Genomic DNA, 23023 nt, shown 5'->3' with positions numbered 1-23023 from the left:
TGGATATGAGATATTGTAGATAGCCTGGATAACACGGGATGACACATATGGACTCGTAGCATCGTCATTCAGGACCTTTTGTTTGAACCAGGCCTCGTCATCGTTCAAGCTCAAGGGCTGAGCTGAGAATTCCCCCAGATGGTCTCTATGCATGTTAATATTGGCAATATTATGCAGTGACTTTGACGCATTAGCCCGGCCAGTCACAGAATCAGGAAGCTATGTGCTGGTGATGGTGGCCTGTGGCGACCTGAGGGCTTCAGGTGATCCAGCTTTAAGCTCTTTTGCGGCAATTGTTGGCATTGTTCTGCAGTGATTCATGCAGCATAACGGCACAGTTAGCTGTGTCGATATGAGTGGCTGTCAAAGGCTCGATTCAGCCAGCCATGGAAATAGGAAACGTTCCGGGCCCCGGTCGCTGCGGGCCGTCGCGAACGGGACGGCTAACTAGGGCGCGGCAAAAATTGGTCGGGATTAGGACACTGCCCGTTTGATCTCCCTCACCCCCTAGGTCAGGGTGCTCGGAGGGTATTAGCGCGAACTATTCCGTGGCTAGCTGAGCTGAACCCTGTATTACTGTATCAGGCAGACAACCCTAGCTCTTTTGTAGGTCGCCGGGGGTTGGAAAGGGTAGATCCAGCACTCCATATACTTTCTCTATACGGCGCCGCCACACCTTATAGCAATGTACCAGGTGTCTTTTCTGACTCCGCAGCCTCCATTACATTGGGTGAAGGCCATATCCATCTCAAAAGGATGTCAATAGTTGATGCAAGAGGCAGCGTAGCACACTTAAAGCCGCCAGCTTCTTTCTTATGTCCATGGCTGGCTGAGTCGAGCCCGGCATCGCTGCATTACGCAGTGATGCCTGACCCTTCTACCTCATTAAGTTACAGGTCATAGAGTCACTGCATAATATTGCCAATAGTGACCTGATAGTACAAGCTTCAGTACATCCATGATGATCCATAGCCATTGGGACCGAGAAGCTCAGCTCAATGCTTCTTGGGTGGAACACTGCGAATAAGATTAGCTTCCATTGCTTGAGGAGTGTCTGCTCCTATCTCGATGGTTGCTGCTGGACTCTTCAATCGCGGCTTGCGTAGCATAGAGACTAGTGAGTGTTCGTACGCGCGTTCAATAATCTATCACCCCTGACGCCGGCCTCGTGTCTTCTCAGCTGTATCTCGAACAGACCGCGATTATGGAGGCCGCTACGCTGCTTGTGTTCGTTGTCACATAGTTGAGGTGATGATTACACAGTGCAAGTGGTATCGGCACCCCTCCGAGGTCCAATTGGTGGATAAGGGTGAGAATAGTCGTGACATTTCATTGCACGGAACTCCTACCCTACAAAATCCCTATCGCAACACCGCCTAAATAAAAGCTACAGATGGTTGGTTATTCTACGGAGGTTCTCTGGAGCGGTGGCCTGCAAGGATACCTTGACAATCCAGTATCGTTACGAATAAATTGAGCACATCTTTCAACAGGTCCTTCCTTACACATCATCACAGGTACAAGCAGTAGTGTTCAAGTTGATTTGACTACTATCCCACACTCTACCTCTTGCATCGACTCCTCCTTTTCAACAGACAATCTCACTATGGATAAAAAATGGCAGGATATTTTGATTGGCCGGTTGGGTAACAGGACTTTGGTCAATGCCCTTGCTGGAGAATTGGCCCAGGTTCAAGCTTCAGCCCAGTCCGACGAAGAGTCTGTGGCCGCCCTTGTTGAGAGATTTGAGAAGTTCTGCAACGAAAACAATGAGGGATTGTCAGAAGACGAAGTAACTCAGCTGCACTATATCTCCGATCTGATCAAAGCGACGAAGGGATCCGTACTTTTCGTCAAGTCAATTGTCGATTATGCTCCCGCCCAACGAACGGTTGGCACTGCCATCGTTGAGTACTATGGTGCAAATCCAGGGTCGCTAGGTGAAAGCGGAAACCAATCACTGCGTCTCTGTCTCTTTAAGACTCGCCCAACAGAAACCCTTGCAGGTTTGGTCAAAGCGAGCAAACTTTTGATGCCAACTAAAGCAAGTCAGAGGCTTGCCGAGCTGGTACTACTCTCCGCTGTGGAGCAAGGAATAAACATATCCAAGCAGTCACTTCCGGGCATCAACAAAAATGTTGACAAGTCCAATCCAGATGTCTCCCAAGAGTCTAGGAGCCATGTTGCGGCTCTTCAGCGCCTCCACAGACTTGTCCGAGACCCGCTTAACATAAGCCCACTGTTGGCCAAAGGCTTCTTGTCCGCGAATTCTATCGCGGCGACGGACAGAGACGCATTTGTCCGACTTCTTGGTACTGGTCACGGCGGCGCGTTAGTCCTTTCTGAAGATGTCGCCATCACAATTTGGCAGCAAGCCAATCTTATCGACCTTCGGAATTCACGTCTCTGGACCGACTTCATTCTGCAGCGAGAAGATATACCAGTCTTGGCTTTGGAAAAGCAGGCCGACTCAGACCCTCCCACTGAGAGCGACGGCTCAACTCAAGTCATCACCATGGAAACGCTATTTCGGGAGTATGACAGCATAGAGGTTGACGAGTATTCGTCTGTCCTGTCGCCGGCAGCGTACCTTGTTGATCTTCTTCAACTTCTGCGTTACTCGTATCTGAATCCTAAGGATGAAAACGAAACGAAAAAGCCATCGCGACTGCTCACAAACTTCCTTGACCGGCGTCCAGACGTAGCCGACTTACAACTTTCCGAGGCTAACACCACGACTTTGGTGAGATACACCGACCTTGTCAATGAAACCCTGGAGGCTTTCATCGCTGGGGCTGCTCAACTGGACAAGACTACAGTTCCTGCTGATCAAGAGGCGTCCAAACCTGTAAATGACAGAGCATCTGAAGGCCTCACTTCGCCGTCCACGGACTGGAGAGTCTACGCAAGTGTCATCCAGCATCAAAAGTCTCCGCCCAGTTGCGCTCCCTTTAACATGGGTCTTTATGCCTGTCGTGAATACTTTCAAGCTATTGGTCTATCACTCTACGATCTTTTCGAATTGTTTTCGCCCCTTTCGCTTAGCACTGGTGATTTGTCCCAGGCAGACCACAAGGAGCAAGCGCAGTTGATTGCGCTGATTGAAACTGGGCTGGAAAGGCAGCTCGCTGCAGAATCTTTGTCGCTCTCACACGAAGAGTTTGTCATGATAACCAGAGAAGCGTTTCAATCTTCAGCTCTAATTTCGAAGCTACACAATCACCGCACCGTTTTTACTCAAGAGGAATATGCCGAGAGGGTCGGTCTGAGCTCGGTAGGAGAGTACTGGGGTTTTGCTACAGATGGCCAGGGTTCCGCAAACGATAAAATGGCAGGGAAAGTCAATGGCATCAACGGCATTAACAATATCAAAGATGTTTTGCTACCGCGCTCTGGACTGCAGTTCCCGGAACTGTTAGAACTTCTCAAGACCGAGTTCTTATCAGATCGTTTGGTAATATCTGTCGAGACTGCTAAAGGAACTTTCTCCGGGAAATTGAAGGACATGAAACTGTGCAGTACAAATATCCAACAACAGGACATCGACAGTGCTTTGAGAATCGAAGACTGCGCAGATTTGCTGTCTCTGATTCGACTATGGAGGACTCTCGACTGGAAGCTACAAGATCTCGACAACGCCATCGTGACGCTGTCCCTCTCTAGGATCTCTGGGGAGGCTGTTCCCCCGACTTCCGCAATAGACGCTGATCTGTTGCTCGAGCTCGCCGCCATCAAGAAGCTCGCCGCTCTGACTTCTATTGAAGTCAATGAATTGATACCACTTTGGGGCACAATGCGACTAAGCAGTCCCAACTCGCTTTACAAAACTCTTTTTTTCCAACCTCGATACCTGAAACAGTATCCGGCGCTGCGAGACTTCAACAAGGAGGATTCCCAGCAGCCAACGCCCCTCATCAGGGACCTCATGACGCCCTTACTATTAGCTCTGGAGCTGACAAATGAAGATTTTCGAGTAATGTCTCAAGCACTTGGAATTGCAGAATCGGCACCGTGGAATCTTGCCAATATCTCCAAGCTCTATCGCCACAACCTTCTGCGCCGAGTGCTTGGGATTTCCTTGAAACAGTACTTTTCACTCGATGTATTTAACTGTGAAGACATGGGTCCATGGCAGAGTCCACGGAAGACATGGAGCGTTGTAGAGAGGTGGAAGGTTTTACAAGAGGCCGGATTCTCAAATACCCTATTACTCAACGCCTTTGGGGCCACAATCGACACCGAGGGTAATTCGGCGTATATTGCGGGCTTGGCAGCTGGCATGTTGTCATCACTTCAAGCGCTCAACGAAAGTGCTATTGTCGCACCTGGTTTCAATGCGCAGACTGATATCAACCTTCCAAATCTTAATACGATTTGTAATTCAGTGTTCGATTCAACAATATCCGAGAAAGTGACGGCTATGTTGACAGGTACATGGTCAGTTACAACTGAATGCCACATCGGTGTGCAGTTACCAAACGACTCGCCTCTGAGACGAAAGGTCCTTCAAAGGCCTGGAACTTTGACTTTGCGAGGAATCTTGACGGCCGAAGAGCACGATACACTCTCGAAACTTGGCTCTGATGGCACCAGTTGGAGATCCGATGTCGATCGTGTGTACCAGAAATCCATCGTACCGCTTCTGGCACTCTCGTCATCCCTTGGCAGCAACACCATCGAAAGTTTTACTGGAATATTCAGTCCTACTGAGCAGCGGAACCCATCAGAGATCGGCACTGAAAGGCTTCAAATCATCAAAAACATCATCGTGGCAATCATTGATCAGAGCAAACTGCAGGCCAAGAAGGATTTTATCTTCGCAACCATCAGTTCTAAACTTGACGGACTTATCCCAAGTACCTGTCAATCTCTGCTTGAAATGCTATCTCCCGATGATACCAAGCCTCTTGACTTGCTGCTCTCAATTGAGAAATTGAATTCAACGTCAAACCAAACCATGATCGGGCCTTTGGAGTGTTTTTTCATCGCCCCTTCTCTGGACAAGATTCGTATTGCTGGGCCATCCGACAAACACTTTACTCTATCACTAGGGGGAAAGGAGATGTTAGCATCTGATTCATCCTCTACCGCACTCTCGACGACCCGTGGTCAATTATATGCTCTCAGCACAGCCAAAGCTGAGGATCTGAAGCTATTCTCTGTAGTTGATTCCTCGGGCACACAAAGCAGACTCGTCGATCACTTACTGCATCCTGATACAGTCGAAATTGTTCGAAAGGTCCTGCGCATATTGAGCACAGCTGCAGAGGTCATCAACACGATGAAACTGTCCCCAGACGAGTTGATCTACTTTAAAGATCATCTTCGCTTTGATGAACCTGCCAGCGAGGGCCTTGAGTTATTGTGTGACCACGTCAAAGCCCGTGCACTGATCAAGCCAAAATCAGGCGTCACCATACTGGACTTGTACCGAGCTGGCCCCTTGCCACAGGGCTCCGAGAAACTGGAGACCATTTGTAACCAGCTTTCCAAGTCCACTGGTTTCGAACTGCTTCGTGTTCGCGAACTGGTGACAGCCTGCGTCACTGCAGCACGAAGCGCCGTCGCCATTGATGCAAAGTTTCTTATACGATTGAACCGACTGATGTCGTTTATCGAACGCGTCAATGTATCTGCCGAGAAGATGATCCAGTGGAGCGCTCTCACAACCCCAGAGGACACGACACCATTATATGAGGCCGCTAAATCGTTGGAAAGGATTGTCACAGTCCGTTCAGGAGCCTCCCCAGCAAAGGCAGTCGAAAATGTCACCATGCAAAAGAGAGAGTGTCTTGTTCAACATCTGATGGCGCTCGCAACGAAGTATGGTGTGCCTGCGGATGTTGAAGGCCTTTTTGAATACTTTCTCATGGATGTCAAGATGGGCCCACAACAAGAAACCTCGCGTATCAAGCAGGCAATCTCAACAGTCCAACTGTTTATACAGAGGTGTCTTTTGGGCCTGGAGAAAAAGAACGGCATTCCCACAACGGCTATCAAGCGGGACACTTGGGCATGGATGTCGAAATTCGTGCTGTGGCAGGCAAACAGAAAGGTCTTTCTCTATCCTGAAAACTGGATCGAACCTAGTTTACGCGACGACAAGAGCCAGTCATTCCGTTCTATAGAGTCATTGATCCTGCAGAGTAATCTGAACTTGGAGGTCATTGGGTCAATCTTTCGACGCTACATCTATGACACCAATGAAATAGCAGATCTCCAGATACTCGCGTATTTTTGGGAGTCTGGAGCCAAGTTCACTGGAAAATATCACCTATTTGCAAGAACAAGGACCGCGCCATACCAGTACTACTACAGAGTGTTCGAGGTCACAGGGGTCCAGAACGACTCACCCCGATTCAATTGGTTCCCCTGGGCCAAAATTGAAGTAGAGATACCTGCCCTTGAGGTCGATTGGGACGGCAAAAGCTTGTCTAAAGCAGGAACCTATTTGGTCCCAACTATCTACCGCGGTCGCCTGTTCCTGTTCATTCCTCAGATACTGCTCAGAACCCGTCCTCAGGCAGCCAGTAGTGTAACCCTCAAGCTGGGCGAAACCATTCAGCCACCGGAGAATCAGCAATACTGGGAGATCAAGATAGGGTGGATTGAATATCGAAATGGCAAGTGGTCGAGGAAAGAGGTGTCTTCATCAAGCCTTGAGGTTGAGGGATACAAGACTCAGCCAAACGATCCTTCGATTCCAGCCGCTGCCAGGAATATGCCGTCTATATCAGCCTTCCACTTTCGCGCCTCGGCTAGAACAAGTCCAGCTACTGACAAAACGGACTCAGTCGTGCCAGGTAACAATATTCTTGTTCTTGACGTGTATCGGTGGTTTGAATCCAAACCTTCCGATTATCGACAAATCCACCTGGGCCGGTTTGAGCTTCGAGGGACGCAGATGATTGTCAGTGACTTCAAAGACACTAGCACGGCTTGGAAACGCACTACCCCAACAAGGTTCCAGCAGCTTGACCATAAAACTTCCGAGAAAGAAGAGACCAAGTTCAAAGCAGAATTACAAAGTTACCGGCAGTACAATCCGTCTACGAGACCGGCTAGTGAACAACAGCCTCTGCTGACGCTGCCACCTCACATAGCCGAACTGGATACTGATCCTACCCAGAAGCTTACTTGGACTGTCTCTTACAATGAGTTCCAGTACAACGGTCCATCTGCTTTGGTTCTCGAAAGAGCTACAGTGTCTCATGTGGATTCATACTTTGGAATCATCGGACGTGACAGCCAAGGTCTTGTACCCTCCACGCAGCGGGATACAAGTTCGGTACAGCGACTAAGCAATGATACTTGCCAGACACTGATGGAAATAGTAACAAGGTCAGACAGCCTGGAAGGCCTTTTCAATGGCCTAGAGACTGTGCCTGAATCCAAGATCAAGAATGTCTTTGGTGACCACGGGGAGGGAACAATGAGAGAATTGGGGACAGCAAACTCGATTTATAGCTGGGAGTTAGGATTCCATCTAGTACTCCTTCTAATGGAACGCCTATACGCGACTCAGCAGTTCGAACTTGCGCTGCAGATTGCGAGCTTCGTATTCGATCCTCGAGCAGATGACGAACCCAGTCCGAAAGGCAGTAACACACAGCCATCTGATAAACCATTATCCAACTTGGACCGATGTTGGAGGTTTGTTCCTTTCAAAAACCCAAACCTCCGCCTGGCAGGATCCACGAGGCAGGTAGTTCAAAGACTTTCTGCGGGACATGACAAATCCAATGATATCAATGACTGGCTTCAGAATCCCTTCAACCCTCATGCCATTGCTCGTGGCAGGCCCTCAATATACATGAGACGCTTCATCATCAAATACATACAGATACTTGTCGCAGCTGGAGATGTATACTTTCGAGAAGATACTTTGGAGAGCCTCCCCCTCGCTTTGCAGAGATATGTGCAAGCCTCACAGTTGTTTGACAAGAGACCGGTGGTTCTTCCACGACAGACCAGGCCTATCTCAAAGTCCTACAATGCAATCATCGGCGATCTTGATGACTTTGGTAGTGCCGAGATCGATATGGAGTTGCATGCACCCTATTTTATTCAACCCAGCGATCAAGAAAATGCATCCGCTCCATTTTACAACGGCGTACAAGGCATGGTACGCTCGCCATATTTCCCTGTGCCCGCAAATCCGCAAATGGCAGCACTGCGAGATCTTATCGACGACCGCTTTTTCAAGATACGCAACAGTCTTGACATTAACGGCAATTTTCGTCGTCTCCAGTTGTTTGAGCCACCCTTGGACCCTGGACAACTCGTACGCAGCATGGCCACAGGCGGTATGGCAAGTGTAGTTGCCAACGCTCTGACTGGCCCTATGCCAAACGCTCGCTTCGCGTTGCTTTTGCAAAAGGCTTTTGAGATGTGTACCGAGCTTCGATCGATGAGTGATGCGTATCTAGTCATCAAAGAGAAAAAAGATGCCGAGGCTTTATCAGCACTGAGATCTCGACAAGATCTTGCTATGCAGAATGTTGTACTGCGTAGTAAGCAACTGGCACGAGACGACTTGGTTAAGAATATGGAGATTCTTGAGTTGAACCGCAAGTCCCAGGTTATGAGATTGAATTACTATCTTGCGCTGACAGGAGAGTCGAGCAGCAAAGTTCCAAAGGCGGGTGGTTCCTGGACTGAGATTCATCAATCCATCGCCAAACCTACGGACGATGAGCTGGTTATGAGTCCTGAGGAGAGCATGGAAATGGTGAAGAATGATGAGGCTCAAGAGCTCGGCATTGTTGCCACTGCGATTCAAAACACTTGTTCAATATTGATGGCTCTCCCAGAGATCCAAGTTCAGGCACAGCCCATGGGCATCGGTGCCTCTACTCAAATGGACCCTAAAAAGATAGCCGATGGAATGATGTTGGTCGCGTCAGTGATTCAACAAGAAGCGGCTACAAGAAATTTTGAGGCTGGCCGGGCGTCTCGAAAAGGGCAGTTGATCAAGCAGCTGCAAGATAGGCGACTCCAAGCCAACCAGGCCGGCTATGAGATCATGGTCACAGATAAGTCGATCGAAAGCCAGCGTATCAAGATTGAGATGGCGGAAGCCGATATTAGCATGGCCAAGCAACAAATCGAAGATCTGACAGAGATGGACGAGCACCTTCGTAACAAGTACACCAACGAAGCACTGTACTCGTGGATGGATACCAGCGCGCGGAAGCTCCTGTATAGAACATACCTCATCGCAATTGACGCGGCCAAGAGCGCGGAGAAAGCCTTTTTGTTTGAGCGACCATCACCCTCGACTCCCGAGAGTCTAATCGAAAGCTCATATTGGAACGATTCTCGGGACGGAGCATTTGCGGCTCAAAACCTGTATCTTGATCTCAAACGGATCGAGAGCTTGAATATGACGCGCAAGCCTCACGATTTCGAAGTCAAGAAGAGCATGTCATTGCGGCAGATTGACCCTTGGGCACTCCTCCGGTTCCAAGACACTGGCAAGACCGAATTCATGCTTCCCGAGGTGTTGTTCGACTATGACTTCCCGGGACATTATTGTCGACGGATCAAGTCGCTCTGGGTGACGATCCCGTGTGTCGTGGGCCCCTATACCAGCGTTTCTTGCACATTGAGGCTTCTCGAGCATGGGTATCGCCTACGTCAAAAGCAAAATGGTGCGGCCTACTACCCTGTTGGTAGCCTCAATTCCGACTTGCGTTACCATACGGACAAGGTTCCGATCTCTGCCGTGGCGCTTAGCTCGGGCTTCCAGGACACTGGCGCCTTCGAAATGGAGTTTGCAGCCGGCGAGAGATACGGTCCGTTCGAGGGAGCTGGCGTAGTGTCTCGATGGTCGTTGGAACTACCCACCAAAACACGTCAATTCGACTACCATACCGTGAGCGACGTGATCATCCATATCAATTACACCGCAATGAATGGAGGTGCTGCATGGCAGATGGAGGCCGAAGACGCCGTGACCAAGTTCCAAGAAAGTGCCGACAGTCAAATGCACGTGGCCCTGTTTGATCTGCGCGATGGATTGACGAGGCTGAGCAGCACCGGTGATACACCCAAACTGACGGTCGCAAATGTCTCGTCGTTGCTCCCATTCTGGACGCGTGGCCGACAACCGACCTTTTCCAGGTTCTGGCTCGTGGCATCGAGAGGTTCGTCTTTGCTAGGAGACAAAGACGGTGGCAACTTGCCCAGTGTTGGAGGGAAATTGGCTGCAAAGATTACTGACACCGAGAAGGATGGGCACGAGATAGGAATCGCGTCACCAGAAGCATTGATGGGTGGCACATTTGAGGTTGTCGCTACTGATGAGGATACTACACATGGAACGGAAATGAAGGACATTGTCATTGAGCTGAATAGCCTTCAAGGAAAGGACGTTGCCGCCATACGTGCTGCTCAAGGTCAAAGGCTGTGGTTGTTGGCAGAGTACCATGTTAAGCCAGTGCTTAATACGTAGTCGGCATTGAACATGTTCTGAAGAGCCTGAGCACGGATGAGAAGATATTCGTCCCCTTTATGATACATGGTATATTCGAGCCTTGCGGGCTTCCATTCTTACCACTCTTTTAAACTAAACTTGCTGATTACTCTGCTATTATTACATGTTGCACACTTGAAATAGTGCATGACTCAGTGATTCCATCTTGAATGCCGCGGGATAGACCAATCTTGTGCTCTGAGTTGTCAGCTTTTATAGACAACGGTAGCAAGCCCAAAGACAACGAATCGCCGTGGCAAGCCATATCGAGTCGACTATTTGTCTTGAGCAAGATAACTTCAGTACTATCAGACTATTAGAGAGCTATCAATCTGACCAGTCATTTATACGAGGGTGGTTCATGATTGAACCAGAACTGTTATTGAATCACGACACACTCTTTGGCTTCACTGAGACAATCCGTGTCAGGAAGCGATGGAAGCGATTAGCTTCAGTCCCTGCCGACCTTTCATTCGAAAGAGTTCCTACCTGACAGGGGCGATGCGGGTAGTAACCGTAATACTGCGCCGAGTATGTAGGTCAGAAAGCAGACTTCAATAGTCTATGCATATGTCGCCCAAAGGAGAGCACAACCTTTGAAATATTCAACACGCCTGCAAGCCTGCTAATGCATGCAATACCAGCTTGTCACTTTCAAAGCATGGATGTTAGTATGTCGAAGCGCGTATGTGGCCTAGGGCCTCGGGCAAGCCATCCGTCGATCCTTGCCCTGAACTGGTTCAAAGGCCCGTCCCGTGTGGGTGTGAACCTATCTATGGTCTATGCATGAGGTGTCTCGGATGCACGCGTGCCTTTAAGAGGGCAGTGGCTGGCTGAAGGAGACGTACCAGCTTGATCCCTGTCTGCCTGGCTCTCCACAGTATGTACATATGCGTGGAAACCTACACAACATAAATGACTTAAGATAATAAGACATTCCTGAACAGCATTATTTGTTGGATCATTCGTCAGTCAATATCTCTTTGAGAAAGCTCAAAACAATTTCCAGTGTTAATCCAACGTGCCAGTTCAGTGGGCGTCTGACTCAGAATGTACGGCGGCACCAGAGCCAAGAAGGCTCATACAGCCGGTGTTCAACCTTCTCATCCGCAGCATGGTGCGGCCAAGGATGGCGATGGCGGCAGTTCCCACGGCCGAGCATCTTTACCTACCTCATTCTCTAGCCTTGGGAAGGGTGGAGGGGCCATCAAGTCAATTGGAGCCAACATCAACGTGAACGGCGCGAATGGCACTTTGTCATTCTCAGTGCCCATTCCCCTCTCAAAGTCCCGATCTGATTTTGGGCCTGCTCTGAACCTCACTTATGACTCAGGTCATGGCAACGGTGCTTTTGGCTTGGGTTGGGGCCTCTCACTCTCCTCGGTCGTTAGGCAGACATCTCGTAATATCCCATTGTACGATGACGAGAAGGATACCTTTGTGCTCTCCGGAGAAGATGACCTCGTTCCTCTACTCGATAGTGGAAACTGGAAGGAGAAGACGATTGGTGAATTTGTCGTTCGTCAATATCAACCCCGAGTCGTCTCTCAACCTATGCGCATTGAGCGCTGGAGCAAACTGGCCAGCCCTTGGGACATTCACTGGAGGACAATCACTAGCGACAACGTCACTTCAGTCTTCGGACGCGATCAAGACTCCAGGATCTCCAACGAGGCCACAGATAGACCATGTATATTTGCCTGGCTCATCACTGACATGTATGATACTTGGGGTAATGCCGTACAATTCTCGTATAAACAGGAAGACGAGTCTGGCCTGTTCGAGGACGGAATGCCTCTTTGGGAAATGAATCGCTCTAGCGATGTCCGTCGTCGGCAAAAGTACATCAAGTCAATCCGGTATGGTAATACCACCCCCTGTCGCCAACTCCAAGACTGGGATACTTTCGTGCGACCGTCGGAATGGATGTTTGTGGTAGTCTTTGACTATGGAGAGCATGCGCAGGACGTTCCCCTCACTACGGCCGTTCAAAACTGGAAAACCCGTAAAGATCCCTTTACAAGTTGCTCTAGTGGGTTCGAGATCAGAAACTATCGGCTTTGCCGCAGGATCTTGATGTTTCATCACTTCCCAGATGAGATTGGTGTGGAGGATGCTCTAACCTCATCACTTATGTTGGAATATGATGAGACTCCGCATGGTAGTTTCTTGTCGTCCTGTACTGCTCTCGGTCACTCCGTGCAGAACGAGGAGAGTGGGCTTAGATACATCACAAAGTCCATGCCACCTCTTGCTTTCAAGTACAGTCAATTACCCTCGCCAGAAGCACTACAGCTGAAAAAGGCCAAAACATCAAACATCCCATATCTGCCAGTCGGTACCACCGATAAGTCTGAATGGATCGATTTGAATGGCGAAGGCTCTCCTGGAATCTTGACTACTTTGGATGGCGGTACCTTGCACTTTCAACGCAACCAGAGCGCTCTTCGAAAGGAAATGGGGCCATGCTTCACAGACTTCCGAATTCTCGGTTCGCAACCAACATTACCAGAAAAATACCATCTACAAGATCTAGCTGGCACTGGCTGCCAGGACCTTGTGTGCTTCGACGAGCTCGGTCGGCCTTATGGCTACTTTGAACGTACCGAAGCTGACGGATGGTCAGACTTCTCTACCTTATCCTCCATCTCTTCTTCATCAGCCTCTTCCGATCGTATGATATATATAGATCTAACTGGAGACGGTCTTGCAGATGCCCTGGACCCGACATCACTTGAATACCTTGTGTGGCAACAATCACTGGGCAAGCTTGGATTTGGAATCCATCAGACTTCACAAGCACCAGCTACGGGGCCTCTTAGACTTCAAAGCGACGACAGGCTGTCTGTCAAATCAGCTGATATGACAGGGGATGGGCTGTCGGATATCGTTGCTATTTCCAATGGACGGGTGTCATATTGGTCCAATACCGGTTACGGGAATTTCAGTAACGAGGTCATGATGTCAAATGCACCAGTTTTTGACAGCGACGATTCTTTCTCTCATGGAAGACTCCACTTGATGGACACGGATGGCTCTGGCACAGCGGATCTGCTATACGTACTTCCAAAAGGAGGTGCGCATCTATACTACAATCTATGTGGAAACTCCTGGAGTGACGCAGTATACATTCCTGCTTTCCCTCCGGTAGACAAGTTAGCATCTGTGCAGGTCGTTGATCTTCTCGGTTCTGGTACATCGTGTCTTTGTTGGACAGGACCGTCTCCTGATGCATCTGACAGTATGTGCTTGCAATACTTGGACCTAATGGATTCAGCAAAACCACACCTCTTGCGTTCTTATGCAAATGGGATGGGACTCGAGGTTGATATACAATATGAGCCCTCTACCCATTTCTACCTCGTCGACGAGTCCGAGTTGTATCCTTGGGAAACAAAGCTTCCATTTCCTGTTCATTGCGTCAGCCAGATCACTACTACGGACCAGGTCTCCAGCATATCCAAGACTGTGAAATACAGATATCACGATGGCTTTTTTGATCCACAAGACAGAGAATTTCGCGGCTTTGGCATGGTCGAGCAGCAAGAAGAAGAACTTTTCCCTACAAAGGACCTTTTCTTCACCGCTTCGTCGTCGCTGACCAAGACTTGGTACAGCACCGGCTCAGATCGACCTACCAGTAGGCCATACTTCTCGCCTTCGGCAATTTTCCAACACCTGCCTCAACTGGAGTATCAGGTTGATATTCATGAAGCAAAGCGGTCTTTGCGTGGAAAGGTGTTACGATCTGAAATCCATGATTGTATCTCTGACGGTGTTCCGTATGCTGTGACTGAAAATGTGTACAACATTATCAGTGTTCAGCTAAAAACAGATCAAACCGCCTGTGGCATTGTCTGGGCCCTGCCAAGCGAGGTATTGACAACAGCCCTTGGGATGCAGACAAACGATCCGCATATTGTCCACAAGATGGTTTTAAGTACCAACGAATTCGGTGACCCGCAAACATCAGCGACGATCACGTATCAGAGCAGATCGTATGGCTCACACACTACTGGCACTGCTAGAGGAGCCATGGACTTGTCAACTGTTATCGAGGTGGAGGATGCCGCATACACGAATTCGATTAGTGACAACTTCAATTTCCGCAAATCATTACCGTGCCAGACAGAACTGTACCGCATCCATGGCACCGAACTGTCTACCATTGTCGACATCAACCAGGTTGGGCAACTGTTGCGAAGTCGGCGGGCAAAAGACGTTCGAGATGAGAAATCACATGAAACCCGGGTCTACTACCAAAGCTCTGATTTAACCAAGATTCTACCGCTGGGTAGGCTTGAGACCTTCTCTACTCTGCACCAGACTTTCGTTCTTGGCTTCACAGCCGAAATGCTTCAAGATATGATGCTACGAACAGGCAACTTTGGGGACCAGGCTGACCTATCACAAATGGCTAGCCAGGGCGGGTACGTTGACCTGGACTCGAATGGGTGTCTATGGGCGCCATCTGGGACCCAAGGCTTCCCCTCGTCAAAAGACAGCACTGAGCTTGCGGCAGCGCGATCAGCATTCTTCGTTCCCAGCCTGAGCGCAGATCCTTTCGGCAATCAGTCTACGGTCGAGTATGATAAGTACTTCTTGCTAAAAACAAGCATGACAAATGCGCTTGGTAGTAAGGTGTCTTGGGAGAACAACTATGAGAAACTACAACCGACCACCATCCTCGATGAGAACTCGAATGTACACCAATGCCTTTTGGATCCCTTAGGACACAATGTCGGAACCGCAATTGTTGGCAAGCCTGATCAGAGTACGGGTAGCACCGTGCAAGACCTCGATCCAACTCCCCACCAGGATCTCATCGACAGCCTTTTCGATCAACCTACAGAGGCTTTAAGTAAGCAGCTCCTGGGCTCAGCAGACGAGCGCGTCATATATGACCTCGAGCGTCGCCACCGTTATGGCACGGCACCCAATAAACTGTGCACTGCAGCGGTAGCTTCCATTGTGCGCGTCGGTTCGGGTATTGCTGCAGAGTCTGTGATAAGCTTGTCGATTACGTACCTCGACGGTCAATCTAATCCATATCAGACATTCGACTATCATGGTGAAGAGGGTTCTGAATGGCGATGCCAAAGCTGTGTTCTGAAAAACAGCCATCAAGAAGTTGTTCAGACCTACCAAGCATTTTACACAGACAGTCATTTGCCAAGACCCCCATCAAAGCTGGATGGGCTGATTCAAACGTCAATCTACGACGCCATGCAACGAGAAGTAGTTACAGTGTTTGCGAATGCCACCTGGAGCAAGACAGTGTATTCGCCGTGGAGCATAAGCCACTATGATGTGAGCGACACCATCCATATCTCTGACCCTTCTCAAGACCAGGATATTGGAAGGTTTGTGGCTAGCTTCTTAAGCAATTTGCAGTGGACATCTTGGTTAGAGGCTCAGAAGAAAGGCGACGACTCACAGCGCCTGGCAGCCGAGAAATCTGAACAGTACCCAGTCGCCCCTGTTGTCACCCACCTTACTCCTGGAGATGAAGTCTGGAGGGAGACAAAAGGCCCCGACTCAAACCTTAGAAATCTCGAATATGTGTACGATGACGATCACAACACAATCATGGAGTACGACGAGCTCGGGCGTGCTGTCATGTCTCGGCGATTCAATTTGCTTAACCAGTGTATATACCAAGGTACCATGGACGGTGGTGACCACATTAGTTTCTCAGACTGCGAAGGAAAGCCCCTATTATCGTGGGACCGACGTGGCACCACTGAGTCGTTTGTGTACGATGAACTTCGAAGAGAAACGGAGACTTGGGTCACTACTAAACTTCATGCGAAGCAACTGACTGTGTCGATGATCTACGGCGAGAAACACCCAACTGCTCAAGATTGCAATATCCGTGGTCAAATCTGGAAACAGATGGATCAATCTGGTGTCACGAGCTTCTCAGCTTACGATAATCGAGGGTGCTGCACTTCTCAGACTCTGCAGCTCTGCAGAGAATACAAGACAGGAGTTTCATGGGGGGATCAAGTTGAGATGGAAGCAACTGTCTATGAACACCAAGACCTATACAACCATCTCGGTCAAGTCGTAGAGAGCCGCGATGCCAACAATAACCAGACCAAGAAGTCCTATGACCGACTGGGTCGTCTAACGCAAATATCCTTGTCGTCTACGACAGCTACGAGCGAGTCAGATTGGAAGCCTATCGTGTCTCAGACCACTTACACGGCTGACGATCTCGTGCTGACTACGACTTATGGAAATGAAAGCCAATCATCTTGCACTTACAACACTCTCACCAGACAGCTGGAGAACGAAAAGGTTCGTGACAAGAAGAGCAAGGTGCTAGAGGACATTACGACAACATACGACTGTTTAGGCCGCAAGATCCGCAAGGTCAATGATGCGCAACAGGACATATTTTTCCGCAATCAACAGATCAAGCCAGCTTCTTCTTATACTTACGACATTTTTGGTCAGCTGATTGCGGCCACGGGCCGAGAACAAATTGACAGCAGTAATGGAAACGGATCCATGGCGAAGCCCTACAGTTCAACTGAGAGTCTTGCCAGCCAAGGGCAAAGGAGTGAACAGCGGCTGTGCGAGTTTCTCGAGCTTTATGAATATGACACGGCTGGCAACATGACCTCCATGAGTCATCAGCCTGCGTCTGATAGTAAGGTCGGTGGCTGGACTCGTCGATACTTTTATGAAGAACCTAGCTTCCTGGACCCAAATGTCTCATGTAATCGCCTGAGTCGTACCGTAGTATCAGGAACCGAAGAACGATACGGTTACGACAACGATGCAGGACAACTTGGACTCATCACCTCAATGCCCGGATTTTCGTCGATGCAATGGGGTTACCGCCGGATGTTGTCATCAAGCTCAAAGCAGACAGTTACCAATGGCGTTCCTGAGACAACCTTCTTTGTCTACAACCATCAAGGGCACAGACTTCGAAAGGTCACTGAACGAGCCTCAAGCGATGGTTCACCTGGAAGCAAGATGGCAGACACAATCCAATTCAGAGAGGCCAAGATAGAAATGGTCTTTACTGGTAGTGGGGAGCTTCGAAGGACCAGCAAAGCCTCTTCTATCGTCGGAGCATCTCGCATAGCCTCTGTCGAGAGTCAAGACAACTTCACTCGAGATGTTCTCTTTCGTTACGAAGTCAGTCCCAGCCTGGAGCTTGATGCACAAGGCCGGCTCATCAACTACGAAGAATATTCCCCGTATGGTGCCTGCACGTTCAGAGCTTCGTCTGGACAGATTGGTGCTTCACGAGAATACCGCTTTCGTCGATACCTTCGAGACTCGGAAACTGGCCTTGATTTGTGTGGTGCACGGTATTATGCTTCATGGATTGGAAGATGGTTGTCACCAGATCCTGCTGGGACCGTGGACGGACCAAACATATACGCATACTGCACCAACGATCCAATAAACTTCGTCGACTCCGAAGGTACTGTCAAGTCGATGGAGCTGAAAGGACCAAGAATGATGCTCAATGGAGTTTCTCAAGGCATGTCGAAGCCGGCGTGGAGAGCACGTTTCGCAAAAGGATATCGAGACCGTGCAAGACAACGAAGTAACGAAAACAAAGCCACCTATGACCCAAGACTTGTAAACAAATTGCGAGAAATTTCTGAGAAAGCCCGGCTTCAACGACGCAAGGAATTGGCCGAACGCAAAGAGCAAATCGCAGGTTACTCTCGCGGCGCGAGGTATGATCGCGCACACTTTTTGGCCAAGGAACACTATGGCAAATTTGAGAGGTTTGAAATCAATGCGGACGACTACGTCGTCAGACTCCACTCTGATGTGAACCAACTCTACATGAAGGCAACCTTTGACGCATCGTGGAATACCTTCTGGAGCAAGAATTATGACAGACTCGATAAAATGGTCAAGGATAACGTCAACGGCAACGATTTAGCGAGAGCCCAGGAAGAAATCTTCAATCATGCCCGAACCTTGATGTATGACACAGGACTGATCACCCCTGCGGAGTTCGATGAGCACCGCATCAGCTATGAGGACAAACAATATATGCCGAGGAAAATGAAGTCGACAAATCCAGAAAAGGCTTACTTTGTTACCCCTGAAGTAAAGGATTTTAACCTTGAGGCGTATAAGAAGTTTAATGGCGATTTCAGTTGGTTCAAGGCAAAATAAAGGAAACAGAGTTTTAAGCTAGTTCTAATATAAACATCTTTTTATATTCGATCACGCTAAAATAACGACCTCGAAGCTTTTAGTTACTACGAAGCCTGAGTCGAGTATATTGAAAAAGGATCTAGGAAGTATCCGGAGCAAACTCAACATTCAATCCAGGATCTCGGAACTTCAGCCTATCGGGTCTCCTATAAAACATCCTGCACTGTTCCCTTTTAACGTCCTGAAGTCGTCATCCATCTCAGAAATACCGCAAGTTGTCATGTTATAGGACTTCCCATCGCCAGACGCCGTCGTGCAGCTGGCCGGAGAACGCCCAGAATTTCTTATGGGAACATATCTCCGACTTCAAAAAATGACCCGGACTGTTTCTACGGCGATCGAACTCTGCCTTCCAGGCAGGGGAATTTTGTTCATGTCAATTTCAGCAGCCTCGTCAAGTCCTTGGTTCAAGGCCCCAGCCTGAAGCTCTTCATGGAAAAACGGTCTGCGGTTGAGGAAGCGTGCCGGAAATATGAGAAGCGCCTGTTCGCCGAAGATCAGTACGGTGTCGCCAGATTTCGGGGGGTCAACCAACACGACACCTACTGCTGTAGCATCGAGCAGACTGTCTCCTTTACGGCTGTACCAAACAAGGCGTCGTGGGCCGGTATGTTCTCTCACACTAGACATGATAATGTCCATTCAATCGGCTAACAATAGTGAACTCATAGCTATCTATCTCACCGATGAAGGAACTTCTTTCCTGCAAGATGTTCGCCTGCCATGGACTAGCTACCACAACTACTCCACCTCTCTACAAGGAGGAACTGTGGTAGGCACTGTTCCGATAGTTCCGTATAACAAGCCCATTACGGCCGAATCCTGCGATTGGAACATTGGTATCAGCGAGAGCAGCATGAATAATCGGAATGGCTCCTCCAATCGCCATGAAAGAGGAAGTGATGCCTTTCCTTTATCACCAGCTTTCAGCCAGCTGCATCCATCGCGGAGCATTGTGGTTCATGATGAAGCCGATATGGAACTGCTGTCAGAAGATCCCTTCTTCCTACTGGCCAGCCTTTTTACTACATCCGCGCTTTCTTTCATGCAACTCCTCAACTATCTATCATTGAGCATAAATGAGGACCACAGCCTGGAAGTTGATCTTCTTGACATCAAGCTTGAACGATTACGAAACCATGTCAGGATAATTCACCGTGTTGAGGCCGCCCTCGCCGAGAACTTGCAGTGGATAGCTCAGGGTGGTTGTAGTACCTGGCCGAGAGCTCGAACTGGAATGAGCGCGGCAATAAGGAAGGAGGCTGTGCAGAATAAATTGCGAACTGACCATGAGGCCTTACGGCAGAAATGTGCTGTCATGCGTCAGGACTGTGAGTCGGCAATGGTATTTCTGGTAAGCTATTCGCAGCTTCTTTGTGGGGAGCGCAGCATCGCACAAGCCCAAAGGGTGGCTAGGCTAACGAAGTTGGCGGCGTTCTTTGTTCCTTTGTCATTCGCTACCTCGGCGTTTGGGATGAACGTAAAAGAATCGGAGGATAACAAAACTCCTTCGTTCTATTTATTCGCGGTGGTGGCCGTAATAACCTTGATGGCAACATATGCCACCATGTTCTGGACCGCGACTTGGGGCTGGGTGGGGAGGATATCAAATAAGGTGCTTCAGACACTTAGAGGGTTCAAATATATATAGAACCCAGAGAGCAAGAGACTTTTATTGCCATGTGCGGGAAGAATAAAAATAGCATCACAGTTGAGCTAGCTTGATATTCGTTTGAAGCCCTACGGGTCACAACTTAATTCCCTCCTAATGTCAAACAGGCTGATAAGAACAAACAAGAACTCTCCATAAGATGATCATAGAAGTCAGAGACATCAAAAAAAGAAATAACAAAAGAGTAGAAGGACAGCGGCCGCGGTAGGCCGGCTTTCTTTCGCTGTAGCTTCTAATTCAGCCTCCCCAGTCTGCTTTTCTTCTGGATATATACTAGATGACGTTGCACACGGAAGTGTTGCTTTCACCATAGTCGTCGATATTATCGCCAGACGCTCCGAGTGTCTCCCAAACGGTTTGTCTCATCTCAAACGTCAGGAGTCTGTCAGTAGGCACTGAGCCAACATTCCTCGCATTATCAGCAACAGGGTACATATAGCGACCCGTCTGGATGCTTGTAGGCCAGCCAGCCTTCTTGAACGCCTCAGTGGCAAGCTTGATGAGCATCAGATCACTTCCTTTGGCTCCTATCATAGTGCTAGCAATGGGTCGCATCTCTGATCTTCCGCTGATCTTTGAGAGGTACGGCATTTGAGCAAATGGTAGCACGAGTTGGGGAGCATGTAGAATAGGCGAGATGAACTTCTCTGCGATAGTAGGGAAGGTCCCAGCAGGTGGGTTTGCCTCATCGCGGTACTCTGGGTGGGGTTCTCCGTAGGGCATGATGAGGATGCCGTTGGAGAGAGTCTTAGGGTCGGGACCCATGACGTTCTCAGTGAACCAGTTTCTGAAAACCTCCAGTTGGTTCATGTATGTCTCGTACTCCTGGAAGGTAACATCTTTTCCAACATCCCTATCTTGTTTGTCAGAATTGTTTGGGATGGTTGATTGCAGACTTACCATCGGAATCTCACGACTGAGCTGACGAAGGGTTTCTTGCCAAACTTGGCGCTATATTCGTCACGGCAGCTGTCGAATCCATGATAGTAGTCGTAGCACAACGACCAAAAAGCGCTCTTTTCAGTGTATTCCAGCAATGGAAGACCCCCAGCTGCCTTAGGAGGATTCTTCTCCCACTCCTCAACAAAGCTGAAAGGGGTTCTCTTGACACCCAGAAAGTCTTCGAGTATTTTGACATACTCCTCAGTCATAGCCTGTTGCTCTGCGTTGGTCAAGGGGTAGAATTCTTTAGGAATGAGTATCTTGGTCGGGAATTCGGAGAAAGTCTGGTGAATGTTCTCAAAGGTGTGTGACACAATGAAGTGAAGATCATCCAAGCTTCGACCAAACTGGCCGACTGTATCAAAGGCGCTACTCATTCATTAGCTCGGTAACCGTTTGCAACACAGGTACTCATACGGTGAGTTGACTGGTATTCCATTCATCGATGTAGAGCCGAAGCTAGGTCGAAGGGAGAACAAGCCGTTGCAAGGCGCCGGTGCCCTGACACTGCCAGCAGCTAAATGGTAAGAAGTTAGCGAATAACAGAGACCAACAAGAAAGTTAAGCTCATACAGTCTCCCGCGATACAGAAGTCCAGCCATTCATAACCCGCTAGAGAAGTTGCAGCCCCCGAGGAGCTGCTCGATGGGCTCTGGTAGCCATCTCCACGAGGATTGACGGGGCAATGGAAGTCAACCCACTGGTCTGTTGGTTCCTCGGGAGATGCGAAAGAGGTCATCTTTGTTTTGCCCACGATCACTGCTCCCAGGTTTATGAGTTTCTTGGTGTAGTCGGCGCTCTGTTCGTCTGGGTCGTAAAGCTCAATCCACGGCCTACTCATCATGGTTGTCTGAGTTCCTTCAAGACGGAAGATATCTTTGATGCCCATGCGCGCACCAGCAAGAGGAGTTGTGGAGGTTCGGACATTGTAAAGGCGGCTCGGGACGGGGATGCTCTTCCACAGTCCATTGGAGCTGAGCAGATTCAGAGGAGTATACCTAGGATGGTCAAGTCAGTGTGAGCTGAAGACTGAAGCAGTACAGGTCTTATCGAACCTTTTCGGGTTCAAGACATCATCTGGAATGACTCCGAAAATAAAGCTGTCCAGAGTGTCCTCGTACAAGCGATAGGCTTGATGAATTTCACCATCACAGAGAAAGTATGGACCAGCCGGAAGGCAATCCTGTGACGAGCTCGGTGACACATGATACACGGCGGAGAAGTGGCCAGAAACTTCAAACTTTTTGAGCATCTCCATGAAACTTCTTTCACTGCTGGACCGAATGACAGCGGTACGGGAGAATGATGGCGAGTAGACATCGTCAACTTCGGCAAAGCGATTGATGAGCTGCAAGACGTCGTTCACTGAGGGTATAGAGTCGCCGATGGAAAGGAGAACGACAGGAATCGGTTCAAGGCCTGTGGACTCTGCTATCTTGAGCTAGAGAGAAGAGAGAGTCAGCAAGTCGCAGCTTACTTGGGAATATCGTTTCAACCTACGAGTGATTGCGGATGGACCAGGTAGGAGACGCCGTCCACGGCTAGCGATGATCTGCTGCCCATTTTGTCGCGCCTGTTCAGCAGAATTTAACATGTATTGTTGAAGTTTGTGCAGTTGGGGCTGGCGACAAGGCTGCAACAACAAAGAAAACATTCAAAGGCTGCTTCGTCTTAAGCCAGTGACACTGACTCACACTGACTCACACTGCAATCTTTGGCTACCTCTATGA

At 49.1% G+C, this 23023-nt stretch overlaps 3 protein-coding genes across 3 annotated transcripts; 2 read left to right on the top strand and 1 right to left on the bottom strand.

The window, feature by feature from the left end:
- Window positions 1-1606: 1606 nt before the first annotated feature.
- On the top strand, window positions 1607-10456 carry FTJAE_8418 (PA14 domain protein; the record flags this gene model as incomplete). The annotated part of the gene is made up of 1 exon (XM_037355232.1): window positions 1607-10456. The coding sequence occupies one exon, from the start codon at window positions 1607-1609 to the stop codon at window positions 10454-10456; it is 8850 nt and encodes a 2949-aa protein (XP_037204541.1).
- Window positions 10457-11527: 1071 nt separating this feature from the next.
- Window positions 11528-20095, top strand: FTJAE_8417 (insecticidal toxin complex; the record flags this gene model as incomplete). The annotated part of the gene is made up of 4 exons (XM_037355231.1): window positions 11528-18617; window positions 18909-19286; window positions 19351-20010; window positions 20049-20095. 4 exons carry the CDS (start codon window positions 11528-11530, stop codon window positions 20093-20095), a joined length of 8175 nt encoding a protein of 2724 aa, XP_037204540.1.
- A 529-nt stretch (window positions 20096-20624) lies between these two features.
- On the bottom strand, window positions 20625-22856 carry FTJAE_8416 (amidase signature domain protein; the record flags this gene model as incomplete). Its single annotated transcript, XM_037355230.1, has 6 exons — window positions 20625-21204; window positions 21252-21662; window positions 21711-21810; window positions 21867-22291; window positions 22349-22734; window positions 22794-22856. The coding sequence occupies 6 exons, from the start codon at window positions 22854-22856 to the stop codon at window positions 20625-20627; spliced, it is 1965 nt and encodes a 654-aa protein (XP_037204539.1).
- Between the last annotated feature and the right edge of the window lie 167 nt (window positions 22857-23023).

This window comes from Fusarium tjaetaba, assembly GCF_013396195.1.
Source record: "Fusarium tjaetaba strain NRRL 66243 chromosome Unknown NRRL66243_c0000180, whole genome shotgun sequence".
Taxonomy (NCBI): Eukaryota; Fungi; Ascomycota; class Sordariomycetes; order Hypocreales; family Nectriaceae; genus Fusarium; species Fusarium tjaetaba.
Note: the sequence above shows the minus strand (reverse complement) of the source record. Positions and strands in the feature narration are given on the sequence as shown.